This window comes from Humulus lupulus, chromosome 7, assembly GCF_963169125.1.
Source record: "Humulus lupulus chromosome 7, drHumLupu1.1, whole genome shotgun sequence".
Taxonomy (NCBI): domain Eukaryota; kingdom Viridiplantae; phylum Streptophyta; class Magnoliopsida; order Rosales; family Cannabaceae; genus Humulus; species Humulus lupulus.
Genome location: NC_084799.1, coordinates 25,279,999 through 25,305,986, shown reverse-complemented (window position 1 = coordinate 25,305,986; position 25,988 = coordinate 25,279,999). Strand labels below are relative to the sequence as shown.

The window sequence follows — 25,988 nt, the reverse complement described above, 5'->3', positions numbered from 1 at the left end:
TGCATGTTTAGTTGAGTTAAATGTGCATGTGGGCCTCGTCTGGATATTAGGGGTATATATGTGATAAATGCGATATATATGTGATATGACTGTGCAGCACGATCCGAGACAGTCCTGGGGAGCGGTTAGCCAGGAAGTCACAACGGGGTTGAGAATCCGACTCGGGGTGAGTCGAGGGGTAATTTGGGTATTAGTTATTATATGGGGTTATCGGGTTATGAAAATAAATATTTGGAGATATATTTGAGGATAGAATGTCTAGGAGGGAATATTGGGGAAATTTACCATTTTGCCATCGGGGACGTTTTGGTACCCCGAGCCTTGAGGTAACCACATAGACTTAAGTTGAATAAAACAAACCTTAGAATTTTATAGAACTCTCAGAAACCGACTCACCTCCTCTCTCTCCCTTGAAGTGGTTTTCTTTTCTTTGGAGGCTTAAGGAGGAACTTGGAGAGGTTAGCTAGAGGCTAGAGGAATTCAGCTGGGAAATCTTGGGAGCTAGGAGCTTGAGGATTAAGGATCAAATCCAGAGACTAAACTCAGCAAAAGGTAAACTCTAACTATGGGAATTATGCTTGAATTTCAGTTGTGTTTCTAGGCTATGCATGTGGGTAGAATTTGATTTGTTCTTGGGTATCTTAGTTGAGTTTTGGAGCAGGTTTTGATGGGTTTTGATGTTGAAACTAGGCTAGAATATTGGTGTTGATTGTCTGGAACTGTTAGCTTAATTATAGGATGAGTTGGTTTGAAGAAAATGCAGGAGAAAGGTGAAGAATTCTGGGTTTGGAGAGGAGGGCCGCGGCCCTAGGATGGGCATGCCGCGGCCCGTGTGCGCGCGCGGCCATGGGAGGCTGAGAAGCTTCATGCGCGCCGCGGCGCTTGGTGATGCACGCCGCGGCCCGTGTGGGTGTCAGTGAGGTGTTAGCCTTTGTTTCGAGGCTAGCCGCGGCGCTTGTGGGTAGGGTCGCGGCTCTTAGTGCCAGCTTGTGTTTTTAAGGGTGTTTAGGCTTGGGAACTTAATGGTTAAGGCTCGGGATAGATTTGATCACCCGGATTGATAGAATTCAAGGTCCCGGAGGTTAGGGTTATGGCTCAAAGTTATTTATTGGATTAGAATTTGATGGATGGATATTGTTAATGTGTTGTGACTAGGATTTCAACGAGGCTCAAGTTAGAGGACTGTGCTCGGGACATCGGTGCTCGGAGAGCTCGGGACTCAGGTAAGAAAACCCTTGTTCCCATAGAGCTTGTATGCAGGGCTGAGCCCAATGTGTTTGAATTGCAGGGCGTAGCCCTTTGATTGTATTTGCTAGTATTATGTACTTGTTTAATATGATATGAGTGCAATTGTGTAAATGGTCGGCAAGAGCCGGGAATGGTGTAGGCCGAGGTCGGCAGGGGCCGGGAACGGCAAAGGGCCGGGAATGGCGATAGGCACGTTGAGTGCAAGGCCGAGTACGGCAAGGGGCCGGGAGCAGCGTTGAGCACGTGGAGTGCGAGTTGCCAGGGCGAGTCCCTAAAGGATACCTGGGATATCCTCACGGTGTGGACCGCAAACCCAGGGCCTGGTAAAGCGCCTGGGACGGCTAGGCCGTATGTGTTTAGCCTATTGATGGCCTGTCTATATGCTTGGTGTATGTTTTGCATATGTTATCTATTTGTGGGTTTTCTTGCTGGGCTTCGACTCACAGATGCTCTGTGGTGCAGGTAAGGGCAAGGAGAAGCCAACCAACCATGAGTGTAGCAGGCATGAAGCGGCGTGTACATGTTTGGCCAGCCTGGCTGCCACAGCCAGTGGGTTTTGGGAGACGTTTGTAAATAAACCTAGATTTTTTCGTTTAGTCGACTTGGTTCAGTTTATATGTTTTAAATATTTCTAAACTATATTTTGGGATCCCAAGTGTTAAACTTTTATGATTTTCAATGAAATGGAATTATTTCTAAAGTTTTTCCTCTGTTTATGGATTAATTACACTATTAGACCTAAAACCTCGATTAGCGAGTTGAATGCACGTTTTTTAAACTCACTTAGTAACGGCTCTAAGGAAGTAGGGCATTTCAAAACTCCTCCAGTTGTCTACCCTGCCCTAACAACCACTGAAAGCACCTCGTGCCCTCCTATCTAAGCCAGGAGGAACAAAAGAGTCTAGGCCTTTCTCTTCTGCTCAATGGGGCCACTACCTCGACTAGATCCAGTGAAAGGAGGCACCGTCCTCCGAACATTGTGCCTAGCAGCGCCCTCTCTCCATATTCGATCCTCGGCCCCTTCAGTTGTAAGGGCCTTATCCACCACCTGTGCATAAGTGGTAGTCCCTGAATCCAAGGTTATCTTGATATCACGGGCAATCATGACATTCAATCCCCGCACAAACCGATCCCTCTGTGTCATATCAGTCGGCACCAGATCCGGCGCGAACTTCGCCAACCGGTCTTCAAGGCATACTCAGTAACTGTCATTCGATTTTGAGTTAGGTTGGTAAACTCATCAACTTTCGCAGCTCGAACTGTGACATTGTAGTACTTCTCATTGAAAATGTTCCTGAACTCTTCTTAAGTCATAACTGCGACACTCCTTCTCTGCGACGCAAAATCCCACAAGCTACTCTCTTATTCCCTTCCACCCTTATGAAATCCAGGATGGAAGAAATCATGCTCATCCACTGCTCTGCCCGCAGTGGGTCTGGTCCACCCTCGAAAGTGGGAGGGTGCTTCTTCCTGAACCTCTCATACAAAGGTTCCCATCTATTTTCCACACCAGGCTGGGCTGGGACTAGTGCCACAGCCTGTGGAACTTGCAACCCAATGCTCTGAGGAAGGGCCTGTTGCCTCAACTATCGAAGCTCTTCTTCTGTTCGGTGAAGTCTAGCTTCCATCTCGGCAAATAATTGTTGCCGATTCGGTGGGGTAGGTGGAGGGTCCTAACCCTGGTTGTCATCCTCAGCCCTATTGTCGCTGAGTCTGATTGATCGCCGAGGCATCACAACAATATGCCTGCAATCAATGACGCCGCTCATCAGGCATGATAACAACATCCAAAACCACCTCCTAATTTGCACAACCAACCACAACCAGCAATCCACATAACACAGATTACATACAATAATCAAGGGGCCATGCCCTAGCATCATGCATATGTCAACTCATTCATCACGCTCTATAAAAATAATCATGCAAACATGGCACTTTAACAAACAATCAAGCATATAATTCAATAATTACCATCCAACCCTGAGTCGAGCTTGTCACTGGCAGTGAACGTACATGTTCGGTCAATCTACAGGAATCATAAACCTTGGCTCGCTTTGATACCAAGTTGCAACGCCCTACTTCCTTAGAGTCATTGCTAAGTGAGTTAAAAACGTGCCATTAGCTCGCTAATCAAGGTTTTAGGTTAAAAGTGTAGCTAAACTGGAATAAAAAGTTGTTTAAAGACATTTAATGTAAAAACGTGGTCATTCATTGAAATTGTATAGAGTTAAACATTTGGGATCCCAAAATACATTTAAGGTCGACTTAGGCGACAAATCTATACCAATACATTACATCTTCCCAAAATAACCTTGGCCGTGGCAGCCAGGTAGGCCGAACATGTACCCGTCGCTCCACGCTCTCCATACTCATGGTTGGTCGGCCTTTCCTTTGCCCTTACCTGCACCATAGAGCACCCGTGAGCTGAAGCCCAGCAAGAAAACTCAACACAAATGCATATCTATCAACAACATATAACAAAGCAGCCAACATGCTAAACACATAGCGGTCATGCCGTCCCAGGCGCTTTACTAGGCCCTGGGTTCATGGTCTTCCCCAAGAAGATGATTCCAACATCCTAGGAGGGTCTCACCCTAACGGCCTGCACTCTGCGTGCTCAACACCGTTCCCGACCCCTTGTTGTACTCGGCTTTGCACTCTGTGTGCTCAACACCGTTCCCGATCCCTTGTCGTACTTGGCTTCCTGCCGTTCTTAGCCTTCACCATTTCTGGCCTTCCCAGTTCTCCACCTTCACCGTTCATTCACAAATATGCACTACATAGCATAATATCAACAAATATTCACACATATACTAAACATAAACAATAGGGATACGCCTGACAATTCAATCAGATAGGGCCATGCCCTGCAATAAAAACAATAAGGCCACGCCTTGCTCTACGGGTACAACATTTTTCTTATCTGTGTCCCAAGTTATTTGAGCACCGCAATCCCAAGCACAGTCCTCTAACACGAGCCTCGTTGAAAACCTAGTCACAACATATTTATAATAGTCATTCATCAAATTCTAATCCAATAAATTGCCTCGAGACATAAATCTAGCCTCCGAGACCTTGGATTCTACCAAACTGGGTAGTAGAAACCTTTCCGAGCCTTAACGTTTGAGCTCCCGAGCTAAAATCCTTTAAACAACCAAAATTTTGCATTTGGGCCGCGGCCCAGCCCCCCTTAAGGGCCGCAACGCCTAAACCTTGCGTCGCGGCGCTTGGGCAATTTTTTCGAAATCCCCTGGCCTATAAACTCAAGCGGGCCGCGACTAAAGCTCGAAACCCAGAAATCCCATGCAATTTTACGAGCTAACTTCCTTGAAAATCATTCTAAACACACCCCAAAATCAAAGTTGAGTCCCATAATCATTCTAATACACCTTAAGCAGTGTTAGAACCCCAAAAACTAGCCAACTCACCCTAATTCTCACCAAATCAAGTCTTAAGTTCAAGGGAATAGGAGAAAAAGAGAAGGAAATTTATGATAGGGGTATTTTAGGAATCCAATGTAATATTAGGATAAAAATGTGATTTTTTTTAGCTTGGTATTATTCTCTGCCACTTTTATACATCAATAGTCAAATTTCTCTTTCCCACTAATGGTGTCATATTTTTTAATTTAAATATATTATCATTCATATAGCATGAAATTTTCCTTAACAAAGGGGACAATCTTTTTCTTAAATAAAAAACTTCAGCCAAACGTGGCCCAAACTTCTTAGCCATAGCCAGAGCGAAGAAGAGGAAGAATCGTGAATAGCTAGAGAGAGGGAAAGGGAGAGAAGAATGACGAAGGCAAGGAAGAAGGAGCTGATGGCTTCAGCTCCATGGAGGGTCAACGAGGAGGCCAACGACGAGTTCAAAAACGCCAAGCTCAAGGTAACAAGCAAGCCAGGGGGCACCTCAACTATGCATGTCCCTGGTAAGAAGTCACCTCGCTCCAAGGACCAAGACCCCGATGATTCCCTTACCGAAATCGACCCCGAGCTCCGTTACAGTTTTCAGCGAAATTTTCAGGTTATTTTTCTCTACTTGTCGTTTAATTTGGGTTTCTTCGTATTCGCTGCTACATTTTGAATTAGCACCATAGTCAGTGTTTAAAGGAATACCCAGTTGATAAATTTTGTGAAATTTATGATAATTTCATTTCTTTTTTTGGTACCCATTTCATTATTTTACCTTAGGGAATAACGGGTAGGATTGGTGTTGGTATTGATATTCTTTGCGCAACAGATTAGGAATGCAATGAACAATCTTTATTGATTGATGGAAACTGCTTATTTTTTTCGAGAATAATTGGTTGAGGAGAACTTTAAATCTTTTTTTCCCCTTTACTATGTGACTTCCCCATCCTGGCTTGCAGTTCCTTCAACGAGTTTTTAGTATTGACACCATTGTCAAGCCTCTTCCACCTGTCATGGCTTACAATGTCTCCCGCAACTTGAGCTTCTTCACTCGCATTTTCACGCAATTCTTCGGTAAGTCATGTCAATTTGCCTATGCTTTGATTGAGAGTTCAGAAGATGGAAGATACACAAAGACAAAACATTATATTATTAATGGAATCACACAAAAGTTTCAATTTCTAAATAGTAGTTTTAAGCAAAATCCTTATTTCTTGTTAATCCACTATTAAGTCTGACTGAACAGAGCATGCTATACCAATGAATCTTTAATTGCTGAAGCATAAAAGTATGATCTGTATATGTAGAATTGAATATGAACTAATGTGGGTGCAATATTTGAACTATTCTTTTCAAGAACAGAAATGTCTGGCTTGTGGGTTGTGAGTTAGAGTGATTCATGATTGTTATGCATTGATTCATTATTAACCATGATTTTTAGTCGCTTGATATAATGTCATATATTGTATGTCTCATGTTGTGTCCTTGTCTTCACCTCGTAGTTTCTACTCAATCAGTTGGCCATATGATTTTAGAGTGGTGGCATTTTCCCCTTCCGTTGTCTTAGATTGCAAGCATACTTAAATCATTTAATGCTTTTGTAATTATCTCATCATGCTACTACTCTTTACTCAACTCATGACCTTGTTAATATGATCTTCCATACTGTAGATCCCGAAGGTATTGCAAATGCTCAGAGATCTCTTGGTATAGGACAGGAAGAGAGAGCTCGTAAAGTTCGTTGATGCGAGCAAACATGAAGGGATGTAGCAAATGATGTTTGCTTGTGTATTAAGAATTCTTTTCACATTCCAGTCTATGATGGCTTTAGATATTAAAAATACTTCACTAGCTTATGTTTTTGTTTTTGCTGAGTCAAACTCGAAAATGCTACTTTATCACATTTTTGCGGTCTGGGTTAAAACGAACAACTTTGCCAGAAGAAAAATAATGCATTTTTTTCTTCAGGGAAATGAATATTTCATCGAGTCCTAACAAAGTTCAATACAGGTTTGAAAAGTTTTTTGGGCAATTATAAATCCTTGTTATGGCCCAAACCAAGACATCTATCTGATTAGTGATACAGTCTTATCTGATCAGTGATTTTATTCCGACAAAAAAAATAGATATAACAATATAGTAAATCCACAATCAATATCCAATTTGGCAGCCCAAACCCTTCATTCAGGTATGGTGGCAGGGAATATGAAGTTCGAGTAGGCTTCGTCGGTTTGAGAAGGTGAACGACAAATTCGAGTGATCGAAGGTTCAAGGTTCAAGTACTGAGCGAATATTCAAACGTCTATTCATGTGAGAACTTCTTGTGCCTTTGGTTGACACCACCTTAGCCTTAGTCAGTAAGGGAGGGAGGTGACTATTTTGTGAAGAGGTTAGTGGAAGAGATCATGTTTCCGGGGTTGGAGTCACCGAAGTGGACGATAGGCAAGAGAAGACCCAGGAGTGGACCTGACAAGCATAAGATTCATTCAATAGCCAAGCCAGAGAGTCTGCACCACTCCGAAGTACTAGTAACTAAGTTGAAGAGAGAGCGGGGCAGGGCATAGACGAAAGTGAACTATAGACTACTTACCGGAGACCATAGGCAATGGACTAAAGACCAGCGGAAGGGTCGACTGGAATGAGGGAAAAAGATCAAACCAAACGAATGGCGGATGCCAAAGTCCACAGAGGACGAGAGTGATACGCACTTTTATAAAATCCAAAACATAATTAATACACTGAAGGGTTTATACTTTTTTTTACTCTATATTTTGTCTTATTATTTGTTTGGATTATGTATTTTGACAAATTAATGTTTGAACCTTATGTTTTGTAAAATAGTTCAAATAGAACCTTAAAGCTGATTTTAGTCAAAGTTTTCTCAACTGAAATCACAAATAATTCACCAAACTAACAATCCAGAACAAAAGTAAAATTATTCTGCTTAAAAACTATATTGTTATATTCAATTTTTTCTTCATTAAAATTGAGTTTAAATATATATTTGAACTATTTTACAAAATATAAAGTTCAAAAATGAATTTTTTAAAATACAGCGTCCAAACAGGTAATCAGAAAAAACATAGGGTAAAAAAAAGTATAAACACTACACTAAACAATGAAATATCAAGCAAAACTAATTTGGCGTCAATTTAAGATTGATACCTAAAATTATATTGTATATAAAACATCAGTTAACGTCTTTGACCGACACTAATGAGTGATGTTTGTGATTTTTTTTAGTAATATGTAGATAAACACTGTCAAATTAGTTATTTGTGAAAGAACGGTAACTATTAAATTTCATGATGCGGTTAACCGATATTTCATGACAAGATTTAGACGTATAACCTAACTTCCCATACATTTTAATAAAGAGAATTAAGAACTTTCACTCCCATTAACAAACCCAATTTGAGTTCAATCTCGTGTATAATAGGACGGATTTTATGAGGAACTTCATAGATGTTTTTAAATAATTTTTGGTGCTATAATTACAATTAGATGATGTCGTCATAATCTAATCTTTGGCTGTTTTATATTATTGCCCAATTTAAAAACACTTTAAATGATATGTGGCTTAAGCAGACTCCTAAAATGATTATTATCTCAGGAACCAAACAGAAATAGGACAATACATTAACACAAACACACACATAAATATATATATATATATATATGGGTGTACTATTAATGGTTACTACTCATGGATAGTTACTTTAATATTAACCATTGGATTAAGATCAATTGTCCATACTTATAGTTGTTAATTGATATTTCTAAAAATAAATTTTGATTTTTTTAAATTTTTGGAAGGGTTACCTGATGAAAAACGTGTATTTATTATGAAAATATAATATTGTAAATTTTTTAATTTTCAAATACATGTCAATTTCTAAATACACCTAGTGTCTCCCATTGGTTAGAAACAACATTAATTATGACAAAAAAGAAATAACTAAATTCGAAATCAATGTAGAAAAATAATATTTACTTGTTGGTGACTTGCTATACCAAGTCACTATGTTGCCACATCATTATAATTGTTAGTAACCATCTATGGGTAGTACCCATTGAGAAGTCTTCCATATATATATATATATAACTGAAGAAGAAAACATTAGAGAAGAGGTCCTCGTCGTCATGAAAAGAGAAGCTGCATCCTGGAGTTATATATATCTCATATACCATATCTTATAAATGATATATTATGTGATTTTGAGATTTTTTTTTTCATTATGTTTTGGGTATATGAATATGGAAATTAATTCCCATATAAAATATTGAAAAGAGAGATTTCTCATATTCTTTTTTTTAGCTAAAGTTATATTTTATTTTCCCATACTTTTGTAAAATTCTTTTAATTTTATAAAGATCCCTTGAATATTTTTACTCGACGTAGTCCTTTGTAAAACATTGTGGTTTATATTCAACTAGCTACATCATTTTCAACCTCATAATATCTTGCCATATATTTTGTAAAAAAAAATATCTTGCCATATAATGATGAAAATAAATCAAACAAAATATTAAATGTAATAATTATATTTTAAAAAGAATAATACAATATTCATCATTCTAACCCTACTTCTAAGAGCACTCACATTATAATAGCTAAAATACATATTTAGCTATTATAATGACGTGTTGTTGCAATGGCAGGGGGCTCGAAAGTGAAGAAGAAAAGAGGAAGACCCAAGCGTGGGCCTTCGGTGACGGAGGCACCGAGGAAGGTGCGATCGGTAGATGAGGTGCTGGGAGTGGAGGCAATCGTGTTCTCTGATGATGAGGAAGTGGATAACAGGGTTTTGGCTGGTTCTCCCCCAGATGTACGCAGTGATTTGCAGAGAAACTCTGAGATTGGCGAGAATCTTGCGGCAACAAAGATTGATCTGTTTGAGGGTTTGGAAGGTATGTCCCATCTGCATCAATCTTCGTTTTCTGAGAATGGGTCTGGTTCCAGTCGGCCTAAGGACTCTGTTACTAAAGATTTGTCACAGTTGTTTGTTGAATCAAGTAAGGGTGCCCATTTTGTTGACAAGAAAGTTAAAATTGATCTCATAGATATTGAGGATGAGGTTAATTTCTGGATTTCATCAGTTGTGTGCTATGTGTTAGGGGCTAATCCACCCTTACCAGTTATGGAGGGGTTCTGTAGGAGGGTGTGGAAGGATAAGGGTATAGATAAGATTGCTACATTAGCTCATGGAGTTTATATTGTTCGGTTTTCTACAGTGGAGTAGAGAGACTCGGTTCTTGCTAATGGTATAATGTTTTTTGATAAGAAACCTTTGATAATGAAACCATGGAATGCCATGGATGATTTCAAAAAAGAGGATGTCAAGAAAGTTCCCATTTGGGTCCAATTGTCGAATTTGGATCTTAAGTATTGGGGTGAGAAGACTCTTTGTAAGATTGTCTCTCAAGTGGGTGAACCTTTGAAAGTGGATCCGATTACGAAGGCCAGAGAGAAATTAAACTTTGCTAGGATTCTGATTGAGGTGTCAATCCAGCAGGAATTTCCAAGTGTTATTAGTTTTATCAATGAACTTGACAAAGAAGTGGATTTGGTGGTGACTTATGAATGGAAACCCACAATTTGTACTGCTTGTAAGGGGTTGGGACATGATGCTGTCACATGTAAGAAGCAAGAAGGGGAGAAGGTTTGGGTGCCTAAAGTTAAAGAAACTGTGGTAAAATCAAAATCTCGAATTGTTGATGACGATGGTTTCCAGCTGGTTATGAAAGGCACTAAGAATGCGGAATGTTTGGTCAGGAAGGAAACATGTCCAGGAAAAATACAGAATTCTTTTGACGTCTTGGGGAGTGTTCTTGGTAGTGAGATTGGGGAGGCTATAGCTACTGTTATCACTAAAGGAGGGGGAGTTCCTCCTGAGGTGAATGGATAAAGTGCTAGCTTGGAACGTGCGGGGACTCAACCAAAGCCGAAAACAAAAAGAAGTGAAGAACTTTATTTTTGCTAATAAGATCGGGTTGGTGGGTCTCCTAGAGACGAGGGTTAAAGCTCGGAAGTTGGGAGCTTTATTCCTTAATATGTTTAGTAACTGGTGCTTCACTAGTAATGGTGCATGGCATTCAAATGGGCGAATTATAGTTGCTTGGAATCCTGCTTTGTTTACTGTTGATATTCGGTATTGTTCTAGCCAAGTGGTTCATTGCTGGGTTGAGCCTCATGGTGGGGGGCATCCTTTCTTTTGTACCCTTGTTTATGCGTTTAACGATGAAGTGAGGAGGTTGGTGTTATGGCGTGATCTTGCTGGTTTGAACTGTCAAGAGGCGTGGATTGTTCTTGGTGATTTCAATGCGGTGATTACTCAGGAAGAGAGAATTGGAGAGAGGGTTAGGCTTCTCCATTCAGCTGCTTTCCGGGATTGTTTGGAGGTTTGTGGTTTAGGGGACATTAAATATAGAGGCTGTTATTATACTTGGAGTAATAAGCAAGATCCTCCCAATAGGATTATGGCTAAACTTGATAGAGTGGTTGCCAATCAGAAATGGATGGATGAGTATTATAGTGCTGAGGTGTTTTTTATGCCTGAGGGGCTTTTTGATCATGCCCCAGCAATTCTTTCGTTAAGCACTACGGTGGTTAAGGGTAAGAAACCTTTTTGTTATTTTAAAGTTTGGCAGCGTTATGATGGTTATAAGGACCAAGTAGAAGAGGCGTGGAGGAATCCTATCTTAGGCACTGAAATGTTTCAGATTGTGAGCAAATTAAAGAGGGTTAAGGAGGCTTTAAAGAAGCTGAACAGGGAGCGGGTGGGAGATCTTGGGGTCTCTTATATTCAGGCCGAGCGGGATTTGCAAGCTTTCTAGCTGAAACTTCATGGGGATCCTAGAAATACCTCTCTTATGAATGAGGAAAAGGCAGCTCGAATGGATTTTGGTTATAAACAGGGGCTGTATGTTGAGCTTTTAAAGCAGAAAAGTAAGATGAATTGGACTGTGCAAGGAGATGGGAATACCAGATTTTTTCATCAAAGCATTCGGGCTAGAAGGATGCAAAATTCAGTGACTCAAATCCGTGATATGCATGGCCGGTTGCAAACTAATGTAGAAGGAGTTTCGGGAGCTTTTCTAGAATTTTATCAAAAATTACTTGGCACTAAAGTGGAAGGCAGGAAGAGAGTTAAAAGGTGTGTTATGAGAGAAAGTTCGAGATTATCTCAACGTGCTCTTCAGATTTTACAAAGACCGTTTGGGAAGCTTGAAGTCAAGGATGCTTTATTTTCTATACCTGGAGAGAAGGCCCCTGGACCAGATGGTTTTAGTAGCTATTTCTACCAACATCATTGGAATTTGGTGGGAGACGAAGTGAGTTCAGCAGTTTTGTCCTTTCTTGAGCATGGGACCCTGTTGAAGGAGATCAACACTACAACCATTACTCTTATCCCTAAGGTAACTTGCCCAGAAAGTGTTAGTGATTTTAGGCCAATCTCTTGTTGCAATGTTCTTTACAAGATAGTGGCTAAGATTCTTAGCTCTCGTTTAAGAGATGTTTTAGATGAGATTATTGCTGAAAATCAGAGTGGTTTTATTCATGGAAGATACATTGCTCATAATATAATGGTGTGTCAAGATTTGGTTCGTCATTATAATAGGAAGGGAGCCAAACCTAATTGTCTGATTAAGATTGATATTAAGAAAGCTTATGATACTATAGATTGGGATTTCTTAGAGGAGATGTTCGAGGCTTTTGGGTTTCCTAGTCATTTTAAGAAGCTTGTGATGACTTGTGTTCGGACTCCCCGGTTTTCTCTTATGATAAATGGCTCTCTTCATGGTTTTTTTGCGGCTCAAAGGGGTCTTAGACAGGGAGATCCGATATCCCCCCTTTTATTTGTGCTTGGAATGGAATACTTATCTAGAACTCTTAAGAAGACTGCTAGATCCAATGATTTCAGATTTCATGAGAGATGTGCGGAGCTTCAACTTAATCACCTTTGTTTTGCAGATGATGTGCTTCTTTTCTCTTATGGGGATTATAGATCCATCTACACATTGATGAAGGGTGTGGAGCTATTCTCTCAAACCTCTGGGCTTCAAGCTAATAAAGACAAATCTGAAGTTATTGTTTGTGGGATGAGTGACAGAGAAGTGCACAGAGTCCTTCAATTTTCTGGTTTCAAGAGAGGTTTTCTTCCGATGTGTTATTTGGGAGTGCCGATCTGTGCTAAAAAGTTGTCCTTGATGGACTGTGAAGTGATTATTGAGAAGATGGTAGCTAGGATTCGTTGTTGGAGTTCGAAGTTCTTGTCCTTTGCTGGTCGGTTAACTCTTATTAATTCGATCCTTATTGCTCTTCATACTTACTGGGCTCAGATTATGTTGCTGCCTAAAAAAGTTTTACAGAGAATTAAGAGTATTTGTAGGGCGTATCTTTGGAAAGGGATTGCTGGTTTTGAGGGGCCAGGTAGTGTAGCTTGGGATGAGGTCTGCATTAGCAAAAAGAAGGGTGGTTTGGGCATTCGTAATGTTGATCTGTGGAATGTCGCTGCCTTAGGGAAGTATTCTTGGGCCATGGCTACTCATAAAGAGAATCTATGGGTTAAATGGATTCATGAAGTTTATCTTAGAGGTGAGAATTGGTGGAACTATGAGGCTCCCCCTTCTTCAAGTTGGTACTGGAAGAAAGTCATTGAAGTCAAGAATATCTTGAAGCATCACTTCACGATACAAGAGTTTCTTGGGCAGCAGTATAGTATTGCTGGAGTGTACAAGAAAATTTCTGGGCAAGCTGATTGTGTGTCATGTTTTTGGGCCCCGATTGTGTGGAATAAGATGAACATACCAAAGCACTCTTTTATTCTGTGGTTAGCTACTCTAAATAGACTTAAAACCTGCTCTAGATTATTCCAATTTGGAGTGATTTCAGAACCTCTCTGTTTAGTTTGTGGGAGCAATCTTGAAGATGTTTCTCATCTGTTTTTTGACTGTTCTTATAGTAAGCGTTGCCTTCAATTGATCAAAGATTGGTTAGGTTGGCAGGTTTTGACTTGTAATCTTCAGAGATTGTTAAGATGGTTGGCTCGGGGGCATAGGCTTTCCAGGTTCAGGCGTGGTGTGTTCGCCACTGCCTTGGCTGCTGCAACTTATCACATTTGGAGCATGCGTAATGAGGTGTTATGGGAATCCAAAGTGAGACTTATTGATAGTACAGTTTTGTGTATAAAACAAGATATTATTAGGAGAGTGAGTAGTTTTCTCACTGATACTGATAGATTTACTTCATTAGATAGAGATTGGTTTGATCAATTAAGTGATCAATTAAGTGTATAGGTGTTATAGGATGGTTTTGTCTTTTTACTGTTTTGGCTCCTCTTGAGGAGTTGCTGATTGTACTGTTTGGTTTATGAAATAAAATTGACTTACTTACCAAAAAAAAAAATACATATTTAGCTAAAAAATGCTAAAATTTAACTCCATCAGATGTGGTAAAATATATATGTATTTTACATATGTACAATTCGTTAGTTACATCTAGCTACATATGTATTTTTTTTATTAATTTCTCACTCCTCTTTACATCTCTTTCTTATATTATATGTTTTTTTATGAATTAAAAAAATATAATATTTAAATAAAGTATAGAAAAAAATAGATAATCTAATGTATGGTGTAATGTAAAATGTTAAGTTAAAATTAAAAAAGTTGAGATTTTGTGAGGTATTTTAAAAAATAGAGTAGAGAAGTAGTGTGAGTGCTCTTGTTACACCAAGATTTCGAGCATGAGATTGTGTTCCCAAAATCTAGGCTTGTTAGGTGTAAGCTCGAAATAGACGCGGTCGCCGTGTGTTAAACCGTTTATGTAAACAGCGACCTCGAAGACTCAAGGGATATGTAGCTTCGAAAATGCTCCGAGCTCGTAAATGGCATGGTGTGACACTTGTATATATCCCTGAACCATCTCTTGCCTTCCAGACTGATTCGAGCTCGGAATGTGTGAGTTCGAATGTGGCAACATCGTCAATGTTTACTTGTTCCGAGCATAGGCAAAGTTAGGCGACGAGCTCGTGATCGACTGATAGTCTCGGCGAGTTCATGATCAACTGCTGCTCTCAAAGATTTGATGAATCCCGTATCTGAGTGGATCAGTTATATGTGAACATATTTATTGTTGTACAATCCCAATATTTAAGGGATATTATTTAATCTGTTATCAGATCCCACATTTTATGGGACGTTTCCGTGTATGTAAGAAATAATGCATTAAATAGCATTATATTAATTGATTAACATAATATCTTCTCGAGATATGTGGGAATGAATTCTGCAACCTTCTCTATAAATAAATAAGGAAGCTCTATTTGTAAGGGACCGATTTCTAATTTCTGGAGAGAAAACTCTGGGCAACTATTATCTGAAAAGTTTCTAGAAAACTCTCAAGCTCTAATAACATAGACTCGTGGACTAAGTAGATTTAACTGTTGAACCACGTAAAAAACCTCTTGTGTTCATCTTTGTTCATTTCCTTTAATATTTTCTTGTTTAATTACTCTCCTATTTAAGTTGACGAAAAATGGCGTCAACAACTCTAATACTAAATAACATAAACATAGTAAATATGTTGTACTAAGAGTCACAATGGGTGTTATGCTCTATCAATAAGAATACATTGTTAAAATCCCACTTTTTCTATTTTACCTTACATTTTTACATTACATCATACATTAATGACTCTATATTTTCTTTTACATAATTTAAATATTATATTTATAAATATTATTTAATAGTTAAAGTCAAAGAAAAACATTTAAAAAGACAAAAATTAATAGAAAAATTGCTAATGGGTGAGAGAGAGAAAGAAAAAAAATATTAAAAAATGTTTACATAATTGATTTAAGCTTAGCTACATTTAGAATAGAAATTATTAGTTTTAGTGCAAAATTATTATACATATATATTTAGATGAGCTGATGGAGTAAATATTAAGTCATTTAGCTAAAAATAATATACATTTTGACTAACAGTCATTGGGACTCTTCTCACAATGCGTGAGTTATAGCTCAAAATCATCAAAAACATATTTGATCGGATGAACTTTTTAGCTTAACATATTTATAACTCCACGTGTAACTAAGGTTTACCTCTTTTTCAAATATTTTTTATTTTTATTTTTATTATTTTTATTTTTTCTCTTTTTAAATTAATTAGTTTTATTCTTATTTTTTTTATTATTTTAATTAATAAATAATTTTAAAAATATAATATTTAAATAATATAAAGAGAAATCATAAAGAAATTGATGTACTATAAAAGTGCGAAGCAAAATAAAAAAAAACAAACGATGTTTTGAAAGATATTTTAAATTTAAAAGACAGGGTGGAGTATGTATCCAGACAGAGGCATAGGCTATGCCTACAAATAAAAATATATATTTTCAGCAAAAAAAAAAAAAACTGTAAAGTATCATAGCTCAACACCACTTAAAATAACATTTAGTTAAATTTAAGTATTTTAATATTATAAATTATAATATATGAAATGAAATGTGATAATAAATTCCAACAAATCATCAGTATATGTTACTTGGCCACACTAGATATTTACATTTTGAACCATAAAAAACAAAGTCACGTAGACTTATTATGATCGCGACCTCTACTCTTCGTATGGTTGGAAAAAACATAACTTATATAATACTTGAGTAAACACAATGATAAATGCAATATTTATATTTACTAAATTAAAGATACATAAATATTATAATTATAAATAATACAATATAAATAACTTATAATATATATAACAATATAATATTATAATTATAAATAATACAATATAAATAACTTATAATATATATAGCAATTATAATTAATTTACACAATAATTATAAAGAACAAAATTAAAAGCCGAGACCTGTATAACACACAGTTTCCTTAAAACAAATTCGCCGCCTCTACGAGGTTTCGACGTCTATTTCCTAGGATACAACGATGAACGACAAGTAACTCAATTACTTCGCCGAACCAAATATGCCCGAACTCAATCACACTAGAACAGATCTAAGAACTCTAAAGAGTAGAAAAGAAAAAACAATATTGAAAATATATATATCTTAATCTTCAGTGGAAGACAAATATATATATATGTAAATATGTTTTTGGTGTAAAAATAAACTAAGACCACTAAGGTCTATAGATAGACTTTTCCTAAGGCACACTTTTATTCACAAAAGATGTGGGACAAAAACCAATTGGTTTTTTTTTCATTAAAAAATATCCAACAATCTCCCACATGAATGAAAAAACGGACTCAAGAAAAACCAACAAAAGAAATAGACCCAGGTGATAGAGTTCAACAGTAGAAACCTGCATAGGATAGGTAGGTGTTACCCTTTGAACCTTCCCTTGTGTAAGTATATTTACTTTACTGGCTGATCAGTAGACGCGATGTCTTTGAACTGTTCTGCCGTTCGTGTAAACGATGATATACCACACACAGGAATTTTTCCTGACATATATTGGTTCTTAAGATTATGTTCGTTTTGGCCCTGAACATTTCCCTCGTTCTGCAAGAGATATTCTAGGAATTGAGCCCTTATTCAATCCCTATAGAAGCGGCCCATCTTCTCTCTCACATGGGTGATTTTCTTAATTAAGAGTAACCCGTATTACTCTGCTCGACATTTCGACGCATAAGAAATCATTAAAAGGATAGCTTAACATTTTCCATACGGTTATCACTGTTTCATCATAGGAATGGACAATGAGGATAACCCCCACAGTGATCCAACATAGTCTTTACAGTTTTAGTTGTCCCCTTGAACCTAGATCTTGGGATCTCCAATCAACTAGGTGGGGCGTCTACTGTATTGACTTTATTCATTCATGGGCTTTAGACCCATTCCCCTCGATGATTTTTCAACCAACTCTCTATTTAACCCTTTGGTTAGTGGATCCGCAATATTATCCTTTGACTTCACATAGTCAATAGAGATAACTCCAGTCGAGAGTAGTTGTCTAATGGTATTGTGTCTACGACGTATATGTCTAGACTTACCATTATACATATTATTATGTGCCCTACCAATTGCAGATTGACTATCGCAATGTATGCCAATAGCTAGCACTGGTTTATGCCATTTTGGAATAACTTCTAAAAATTGACGAAGCCATTTAGCTTCTTCGCCACACTTGTCTAAGGAAATAAACTCAGATTCCATCGTGGATCTAGCTATTACCGTTTGTTTAGAAGATTTCCATGATACAGCTGCACCACCGAGTGTAAACACATATCCACTCGTAGACTTTGAGTCTTTCATATCAGATATCCAATTAGCATCACAATACCCTTCAAGTACTGCTGGATATTTAGTATAGTGCAGCCCATAGCTACGAGTAAATCGTAAGTACCTAAGTACTCTTGTTATTCCTTTCCAGTGGTCAGACCCTGGATTACTCGTGTATCTACTCAGTTTACTAACTGCGTAGGCTATATCAGATCTTGTACAACTCATTAAGTACATTAGACTTCCAATAATTCTAGAGTACTCTACCTAAGAAACACTCTCCCCTTTGTTCTTGAACAAATGTAGACTTGAATCTACAGGGGTTCTGGATATACCAGAATCTTCTTTGTTGAATTTCTCAAGAATTTTGTCCACATAATGTGACTGATTTAGAATGATCTTATCAGATGTCCTTGAGTTTTGAATCCCCAAAATGACATCTGCAAGACTCATATCTTTCATGTCAAATTTCGAGTTCAACATACTCTTGATAGATTTGATCATCTTATCACTGCTTCCAACAATGAGCATGTCATCTACGTAAAGACACAAAATGACATAGTCATTATCTGTTTCTTTAACATAAATACATTTATCGCATTCATTGATTTTGAAGCCATTTGCCAACATAGTTTGGTCAAATTTCTCATGCCATTGTTTTGGTGCTTGCTTTAAACCATATAAAGATTTCACCAATTTACATACTTTTCTTTCTTGACCCGGGGAGGAAAACCCATCGGGTTGTTCCATATAAATTTCTTTATTTAAATCCCCATTTAGAAAAGCAGTTTTCACATCCATTTGATGTACTTCAAGATTGCGTAATGCAGCAATAGCAAGTATCATCCTAATGGAATTTATTCTCGTCACAGGAGAATAAGTGTCAAAGTAATCAAGGCCTTCACGCTGCTTATAACCTTTAATTACAAGCCGTGCCTTGTACTTATCAATTGAACCATCAGATTTCTTTTTCCTTTTGAAAATCCAATTGGCCCCTAAAGGCTTACATGCTAGAGGAAGATCTACTAACTCCCAGGTGTGATTTTGAAGTATGGATTCAATCTCACTATTAATAGCATCTTTCCATAAAGAGCCTTCAGTGGAGTTCACAGCTTCATCAAAGCTTTGAGGTTCACCTTCTAGCAAATAGGTCAGAAAATCTGGACCAAAAGATTTTTCTATTCTAATTCTTTTGCTACGTCTAGGTTCATCCTCACATTCTTGACTTTGATCCTGACTATTTTCAGCAATAGTCTCATGTGTTCGTTTCAACGAACTTGAATCCTCTTTTGATCTAAGAGGAAATACGTGTTCAAAGAACGACGCATTTCTAGATTCCATTATCGTGTTTTTTTGTGTATGTCAGATATTTTAGACTCATACACCAAAAACCGATACGCACTACTATTATGTGCATAACCAATGAAAATGAAATCAATAGTTTTTGGACCTATTTTTACCATTTTTGGTAAAGGTACAACCACTTTGGCAAGACACCCCCACACTCTTAAGTATTTGAAGGAAGGTTTCGTTACTTTCCATAACTTGTAAGGGGTCTTATCTTCTTTCTTTTTGGGTATCTTATTTAAAAGATAATTAGCTGATAAGATAGCTTCTCCCCACATGTTCTGAGGCAATCCAGAACTAATTAACATCGCATTCATCATCTCTTTCAATGTACGATTTTTCCGTTCAGCAACACCATTTTGCTGAGGTGAATAAGGTGCAGTTGTTTCATGGATGATTCCATTTTTTGCACAGAATTCACGAAATGGTGATTCATACTCACCACCTCGATCACTTCTCAACACCTTAATCTTTTTGTTAAGTTGATTCTCAACTTCGGTCTTATAGAGAACAAATTTCTCTATAGCCTCGTCTTTGCTTTTCAGCAAATACACAACAATATTTCGTGCTATCATCGACAAAAGTAATAAAATACTTATTGCCTCCCCTTGTTTGAACAAATTTTAAATCACATACATCGCTATGGATTAAATTTAGGGGTTCATTATTCCTTTCAATCGTTTTGAAGGAAGACCTTGTTAGTTTTGCCTCAACACAGGTTTCACACTTATGATTTGAATCAATGTGGAATTTTGGTATGTGATTCAAGTTAATTAATCTCCGTAGAGTATCATAATTAACATGTCCTAGTCTACCATGCCAAACATTGGAAGACTCAAGCAAGTAAGTAGAAGAGTTATTAACTTTATTGATAATTGGTTTAACAACCATTACACTGAGTTTAAACAACCCATCAGTTACATAACCCCTTCCCACATACATTCCACTTTTGGACAGAACAACTTTGTCTGACTCAAATACAATTCGGAATCCGTGTTTGTTCAACAGTGAACCAGACACTAGGTTTTTCCGGATCTCTAGTACGTACAGTACGTTGTTCAGAGTCAGCTCCTTTTTAGAAGTCATTTTTAGGATCACACTTCCTTGACCCGCAATTTTAGATGTGGCAGAATTTCCCATGAAAATCTTCTCGCCATTATCTACCTGTTCAAAAGTTTTGAACAGACTCTTGTCTGAGCATACATGCCGAGTGACACCAGTATCAATCCACCACTCCATTGGGTTGGAATTGACTAAGTTTATCTCAGACACCATGGCTGATAGATTTATTAGATTAGCCTGGAAGGGTAAAAAACCCAACCATTTGTGGTCTAGCCTCTCGTAGAATATTTCTATTAAATATCTATCTAGCCTCAAATATCTCTACTAGATAATTTCCAAAGAATACTAGAAGAAGGGTCTAGCCCCAGAACTTCTCTAGTGACATATAAGTTCAAACGAACTTTTCACAATAACAATATTTTTCTCTATATAGATATAGAAATATCACTAATAGATATATTCAAATATTATATTTAAACAATAATCTGTAGGAAAAAACATAACTTATATAATACTTGAATAAACACAATGATAAATACAATATTTATATCTACTAAATTAAAGATACATAAATATTATAATTATAAATAATACAATATAACAATTATAATTAATTTATACAATAATTATATAGAACAAAATTAAAAGCAATAATTATAAAGAACAAATATTAGAACAGATCTAAGAACTCTAAAATGTAGAAAAGAAAAAACAATATTGAAAATATATATCATATATATATATTTTAATCTTCAATAGAAGACAAATATATATATATATATATATATATGTAAATATGTTTTTGGTGTAAAAGTAAACTAAGACCACTAAGGTCTATTTATAGACTTTTCCTAAGGCACACTTTTATTCACAAAAGATGTGGGACAAAAATCAATTGGTTTTTTTCATTAAAAAATATCCAACACATATTCGATTACCAGTTCTGTTTTTATTTCTTTAGAATAACGAGTGATTTGTCTTGTCTCTTATTGCACAGTAATGAAGTAAAATAAAAAAAAAAAGAAAAACCGTAAAAGAATCCACATTATTATCTTTATTAGTTGTTCCAACACTATAATCTCCATTCCTACGTTATCTTCTAGTTACTCTTTCTTTTTCACTAATTATTTACGTATAATAGCAATGGATGCTTGTTTGAATATTCTGATAACTCAACCTTAAACTAATTAAATAAACAAAGTAAATTGCACCTAAAAGACTCAATGTTTACAAAATATTACATTTTTATCCTTAATCTTTTTTTATAGTAAATATACTCAATATTTTTAAAATATTGTACATTTATACTTAAATTTTCTTTTTTAATAGTAAATATACTCAATATTTTTAAAATAATGCACTTTTATACTTATTTTGAAAAATAATAAGAAAGTAAAAGAAAAATATAGACTTTAAATTATTTTTAAAATTTTAAAATATTTTCTCTATCTTATTCTTTCTCAAAATAACTATTTTGAATTAAATAAAATTAATAAAAAAATAATTTAAAACTTATATTTTTCCATCAATTTAAAATATAACTTTTTTTAAAAAAAAAATTGAAGGAAAAATATAAATACAACATTTTCAAGATATTAAGTATATTTACCACACAAAAAAATTAGGTATAAAAATGTAATATTTTGAAAACATTGAATGTTTTAGACGCAATTTACTCTAAACAAGATTATGTATTAGCCACTCGCGAATTTTCCCCTGTTAAAGTATTTTTCTCAAATACATATCTCTTAAAGCATCTCTACAATTCCATTTCAGCATCAATTGTAGTGTTCCCTCCCTCCACCAGAAAACAATAATAATAAATTTTAAAAGGAAAAAAGTTATACTACTTTCATTTCTATATTTATGTTTAAATTTTTGTTTTAACCTTCTTGTTGACTAATTTTTTCGCTATCAACTTAATAAAAGAATTTTAGAAAAAATAATGAAGATAAACATCAAGGTTTTATGTGGTTTAGGTTATAAAACAATCATAGTCCACGAGTTTGTAGTATTAGAGTTCTTAAAGCTTAAGATTGCAAGCTTTTATGGGGGATTTATCAGGCAGCGAATTTATTGCTCTGAGTACAAAAATAGTGAACCGTTTTTCAATGGTATCCTAGCCCTATTTATAGGGGCTAAAGATCATCAATATCATTAATTACAAATATTCATCAATTATTTGGGGGAGTTAATAGCTATTTTAACCCCTTTGAATGTTCTAATAAAGACCGTGGGCCTGTGCGTATCGCAAGGGTCCAAGTCGTAGGTTGCAGCCCATCAACTTTATAGGAGACACGCTTCTGACACTGTCAGGGTGTGCCTGCATGTTTTCCTGTGTTAGGCAGCGTTGTGGGAAATGCCAATTGTCGAGTGTACGAACTCGGCGCCACTACTCGAGGTGCCCAAAAAGTTGTCAGACAATCTTGTGGTAGCCTAATGCTACTGTGATGGACACCTGGCACTCTCTCTAGGCCCGAGGTCAAAGCTCCTAGACCTGGAGGACTATCGGATCAAGAAGACGGGAGGACCCCTAGATTAGTCCTCGGAGCGTGGCCTCACTTGGAGACATCCACGCCTAAAACATGGGACTCAAATTATTGGGAGGATACTACACTCCGAGGAGCCCTGATCGAGATTTATAGAGCTTCATTATCCTCTTGAGGAGCCTAATTACTTCTCTAATGACTGCCATATGTCCAATGATGAAATCACAGACAACATTTGCCCCCCAAGTCTTCACTTGTCTTTGGACAGTGGAAACTTAATCTGAGGGGAGTAATTTCAAGGGTCCTCGAGAGGCGGCTCTTGAGCTCTTCATGACGTCATATTCAAAGAACGTGGAACCATGTGTTGGATTCCCATTGCTGGGCCCATCAATCGGTGCAATTAATGAGGAGTCTGTTCCACTCTCAAGACGTCTAATTTGTACTTGAAGCATCTTTTTGCCCTATATCCGAGGCTACCTTTTCCCATGCAAATAATCACGATTCGTGCCTTGATAATCATGATCGTTGGATCATCCTCGAGTGCTTACCTCGTAGGTGATCAACGATTGGGGTAGAGTTGCTTCAACCCCAAGTTCTTCGAGTATAAAACTCAAGAACAGCCCCTCACACAGTTACCTTGGTTATTTAAAATTCGAAAAGTATCAGAGCTCTCAAACTCGTCCCAAAGTTTTACCACTTCCAGAACCTGAAACCCTCACCGACAATCGCATCTCCAACGACCTGAACGGTTGGAGAGAATCCTTGTTCTTCTGGTTGAACAACAAGAAGCACTTCTGAGTTCGTACGCAACACAACACGTACAGGCGCTTCACAAGTAAGTAACTTCGTCGTATTTTTGTTTTTAAGTTCTGGTTTGTCGAATATGTGGTTGCAGTCTTATGAATTTGATGTTTTTTGCATTTAAAGGTCCTTTTTGCATCTTTTTAGGCATTTTAGGCTCATTTTGACGTTTAAAATGGTACCACTTCCAGAACCTGAAACCCTCACCGGCAATCGCATCTCCGACGACCTGAACGGTTGGAGAGAATCCTTGTTCTTCTGGTTGAACAACAAGAAGCACTTCTGAGTTCGTACGCAACACAACACGTACAGGCGCTTCACAAGTAAGTAACTTCGTCGTATTTTTGTTTTTAAGTTATGGTTTGTCGAATATGTGGTTGCAGTCTTATGAATTTGATGTTTTTTGCATTTAAAGGTCTTTTTTGCATCTTTTTAGGCATTTTAGGCTCATTTTGACGTTTAAAATGGTCACAAAGGCTTGTTCCGCGCTTTATGCGTTCTTTTTCGTGCCTCTGGACATTCGACCGGAATCCAGATTTCGGCGATGTTCATGAACTCCCGTCGTGTTCTTCGGCACCAATCTATTAGTTCCAAGGACACCCCAATCCCTTTGTGTAACATCCTCCCTGCCAAGGACCATTACACTATGTATTTTAAATAGTGCTAGACTCGCTAAACAAGTTATTTGGCCATATTTGTGTAACTAAACGCGATTAACGGTTTAGGGTTAATTTTTTTGGTAAAAAGGTATAACTGTTTCACTAAAATGTTTGCTTCCATACATGGGATCCCAAACTAACATTTAAAAAGGTTAACTACAATTGAAAAGTTACTACTAGCCGACCTAAGCGACAAAATAGGGTTTGACCCTAGTTCCTTTGAGAAACCCTGACCGTGGTGGTCGAGCAGCTGCATATGTACACATCGTCACCGAAGCTGTAGCGTCCCAAATTTTGCTAATAAAGCTTAGGGCCTTGATTAGCATGCCTGAAGGGCAATAATTGATTTAATTATGTTAATATATGAATTTGATGATTATGTGATTAGAAATGCATGTTTAGGTGAATAAAATATGCATGTGGGCCCCATTTGGCTATTAGGGGCATATTTGTAATTTTAGCCCATTGAGGGATTAAATGCAATTTTTGTGTATATTGTGATTGATACCACGAGTGAGTGGTGATATATTTGTGATGCATGATCCGAGACGGTCCTAGGGAGCAATTTAGCTAGAAAGTCACAACGGGGTCAAATACTTGGCTCAGGAGGAGGCTAGGGGCATTTCGGGAACGTAATGTGTGTTCGGGATTTATCGAGTAACATGTAGTAATTTAACAATGATTTGTACATGTTAGGATTAAACAGGGATTTATAGGAACACTCGAGGAATTAGCGAAACATGGTAAATGACGAAATTACCCTTGGTGGCACTTGAGGATTTAGATAGATTTAAGGGGCATTTTAGACTTTTGGCAAAGGGATATACAAGGTATAAGAAGCTGGGATTCTAGAGGGACTCAGAAGGAATAGAAGGAAAGAAACAATAAAAGCTCTTAAGCTCTCTCTCAGTCAATTCTCTCTCTCCCTCTCATTGTGCTTGGTGGCTGATGAATTTTGGGGACTTTAGGCTAAGGAAAGTGAAAGAAGTGGGCTTGTAGTGCGTGGGGAGTATCTCAAGGATTTAACTCATTCCAGAGGTAAGAAATATAGCACTAAATTGTTTAAGTTCTGCTGAATTCTATTAGAGTTATAAGTTTGCATGTTAAATGGATTTTAAGTTTAACTATAGGTGTTGGATGAGTTTATGGGATTGTCTATGGATTTGTTATGATGTCTACGTTGTATGAACAAGGAATCCAAGCTTAATTCTAGGTTTAATTGGTGTTTGGGATATGAAATTGGGGTTTAGGCTCGAGGAAAATGCAGGAAGAATGTTGGTTTTCTGGGTTTGGGGGCTTGGGCCGCGACCCTGCTCTTCAGGCGCCACGGCCAGTGTGTGTCGAAGAGGCTGGAAAGTCTCTGTCTGCCTAGGTGCACCGCGACACAAGGTATAGTGCGCCGCGGCCTGTGTCTCTCAGCAGTGAGGCATTTTGCCTCTGACTTGAGCACGTCACGACCCTTAAGGGGCTGGGCCATGACTCAAATACAAGATATTGGCTGTTTGAAGGATTTTTAGCTCGGGAACTCGAATGTTAAGGCTCAAGAAGGTTTCTTCTACCCAGTTTGGTAGAATCCAAGGTCCCAGAGGCTAGATTTATATTCCGAAGTTATTTATTGGATTAGAAATTGATGGATGGCTATTATGAATATGTTGGGACTAGGTTTTTTAACGAGGCTCGGGTTAGAGGACTATGCTCGAGATTGCGGTGCTCA

The 25,988-nt window shown here is 37.3% G+C and overlaps 2 protein-coding genes across 2 annotated transcripts; both read left to right on the top strand.

Moving 5' to 3' along the window:
* The first annotated feature begins 4,923 nt into the window (after positions 1-4,923).
* Positions 4,924-6,637, top strand: LOC133790989 (uncharacterized). Its single transcript, XM_062228858.1, has 3 exons — positions 4,924-5,277; positions 5,624-5,738; positions 6,336-6,637. Exons 1-3 carry the CDS (start codon positions 5,047-5,049, stop codon positions 6,407-6,409), a joined length of 420 nt encoding a protein of 139 aa, XP_062084842.1. The 5' UTR covers positions 4,924-5,046; the 3' UTR covers positions 6,410-6,637.
* A 3,324-nt stretch (positions 6,638-9,961) lies between these two features.
* Positions 9,962-11,501, top strand: LOC133791511 (uncharacterized). The gene is made up of 2 exons (XM_062229435.1): positions 9,962-10,561; positions 10,653-11,501. Exons 1-2 carry the CDS (start codon positions 9,962-9,964, stop codon positions 11,499-11,501), a joined length of 1,449 nt encoding a protein of 482 aa, XP_062085419.1.
* Positions 11,502-25,988: the final 14,487 nt, after the last annotated feature.

Bases quoted from the DNA above. Each gene is read 5' to 3' on its own strand.
- LOC133790989 (XM_062228858.1), top strand. From the start codon at position 5,047: ATGACGAAGGCAAGGAAGAAGGAGCTGATGGCTTCAGCTCCATGGAGG. The intron at 5,278-5,623 runs GTTATTTTTCTC...CCTGGCTTGCAG, and splicing joins GTTTTCAGCGAAATTTTCAG to TTCCTTCAACGAGTTTTTAG. The intron at 5,739-6,335 runs GTAAGTCATGTC...TCCATACTGTAG, and splicing joins CATTTTCACGCAATTCTTCG to ATCCCGAAGGTATTGCAAAT.
- LOC133791511 (XM_062229435.1), top strand. From the start codon at position 9,962: ATGAAACCATGGAATGCCATGGATGATTTCAAAAAAGAGGATGTCAAG. The intron at 10,562-10,652 runs GTGAATGGATAA...TTTGCTAATAAG, and splicing joins GAGGGGGAGTTCCTCCTGAG to ATCGGGTTGGTGGGTCTCCT.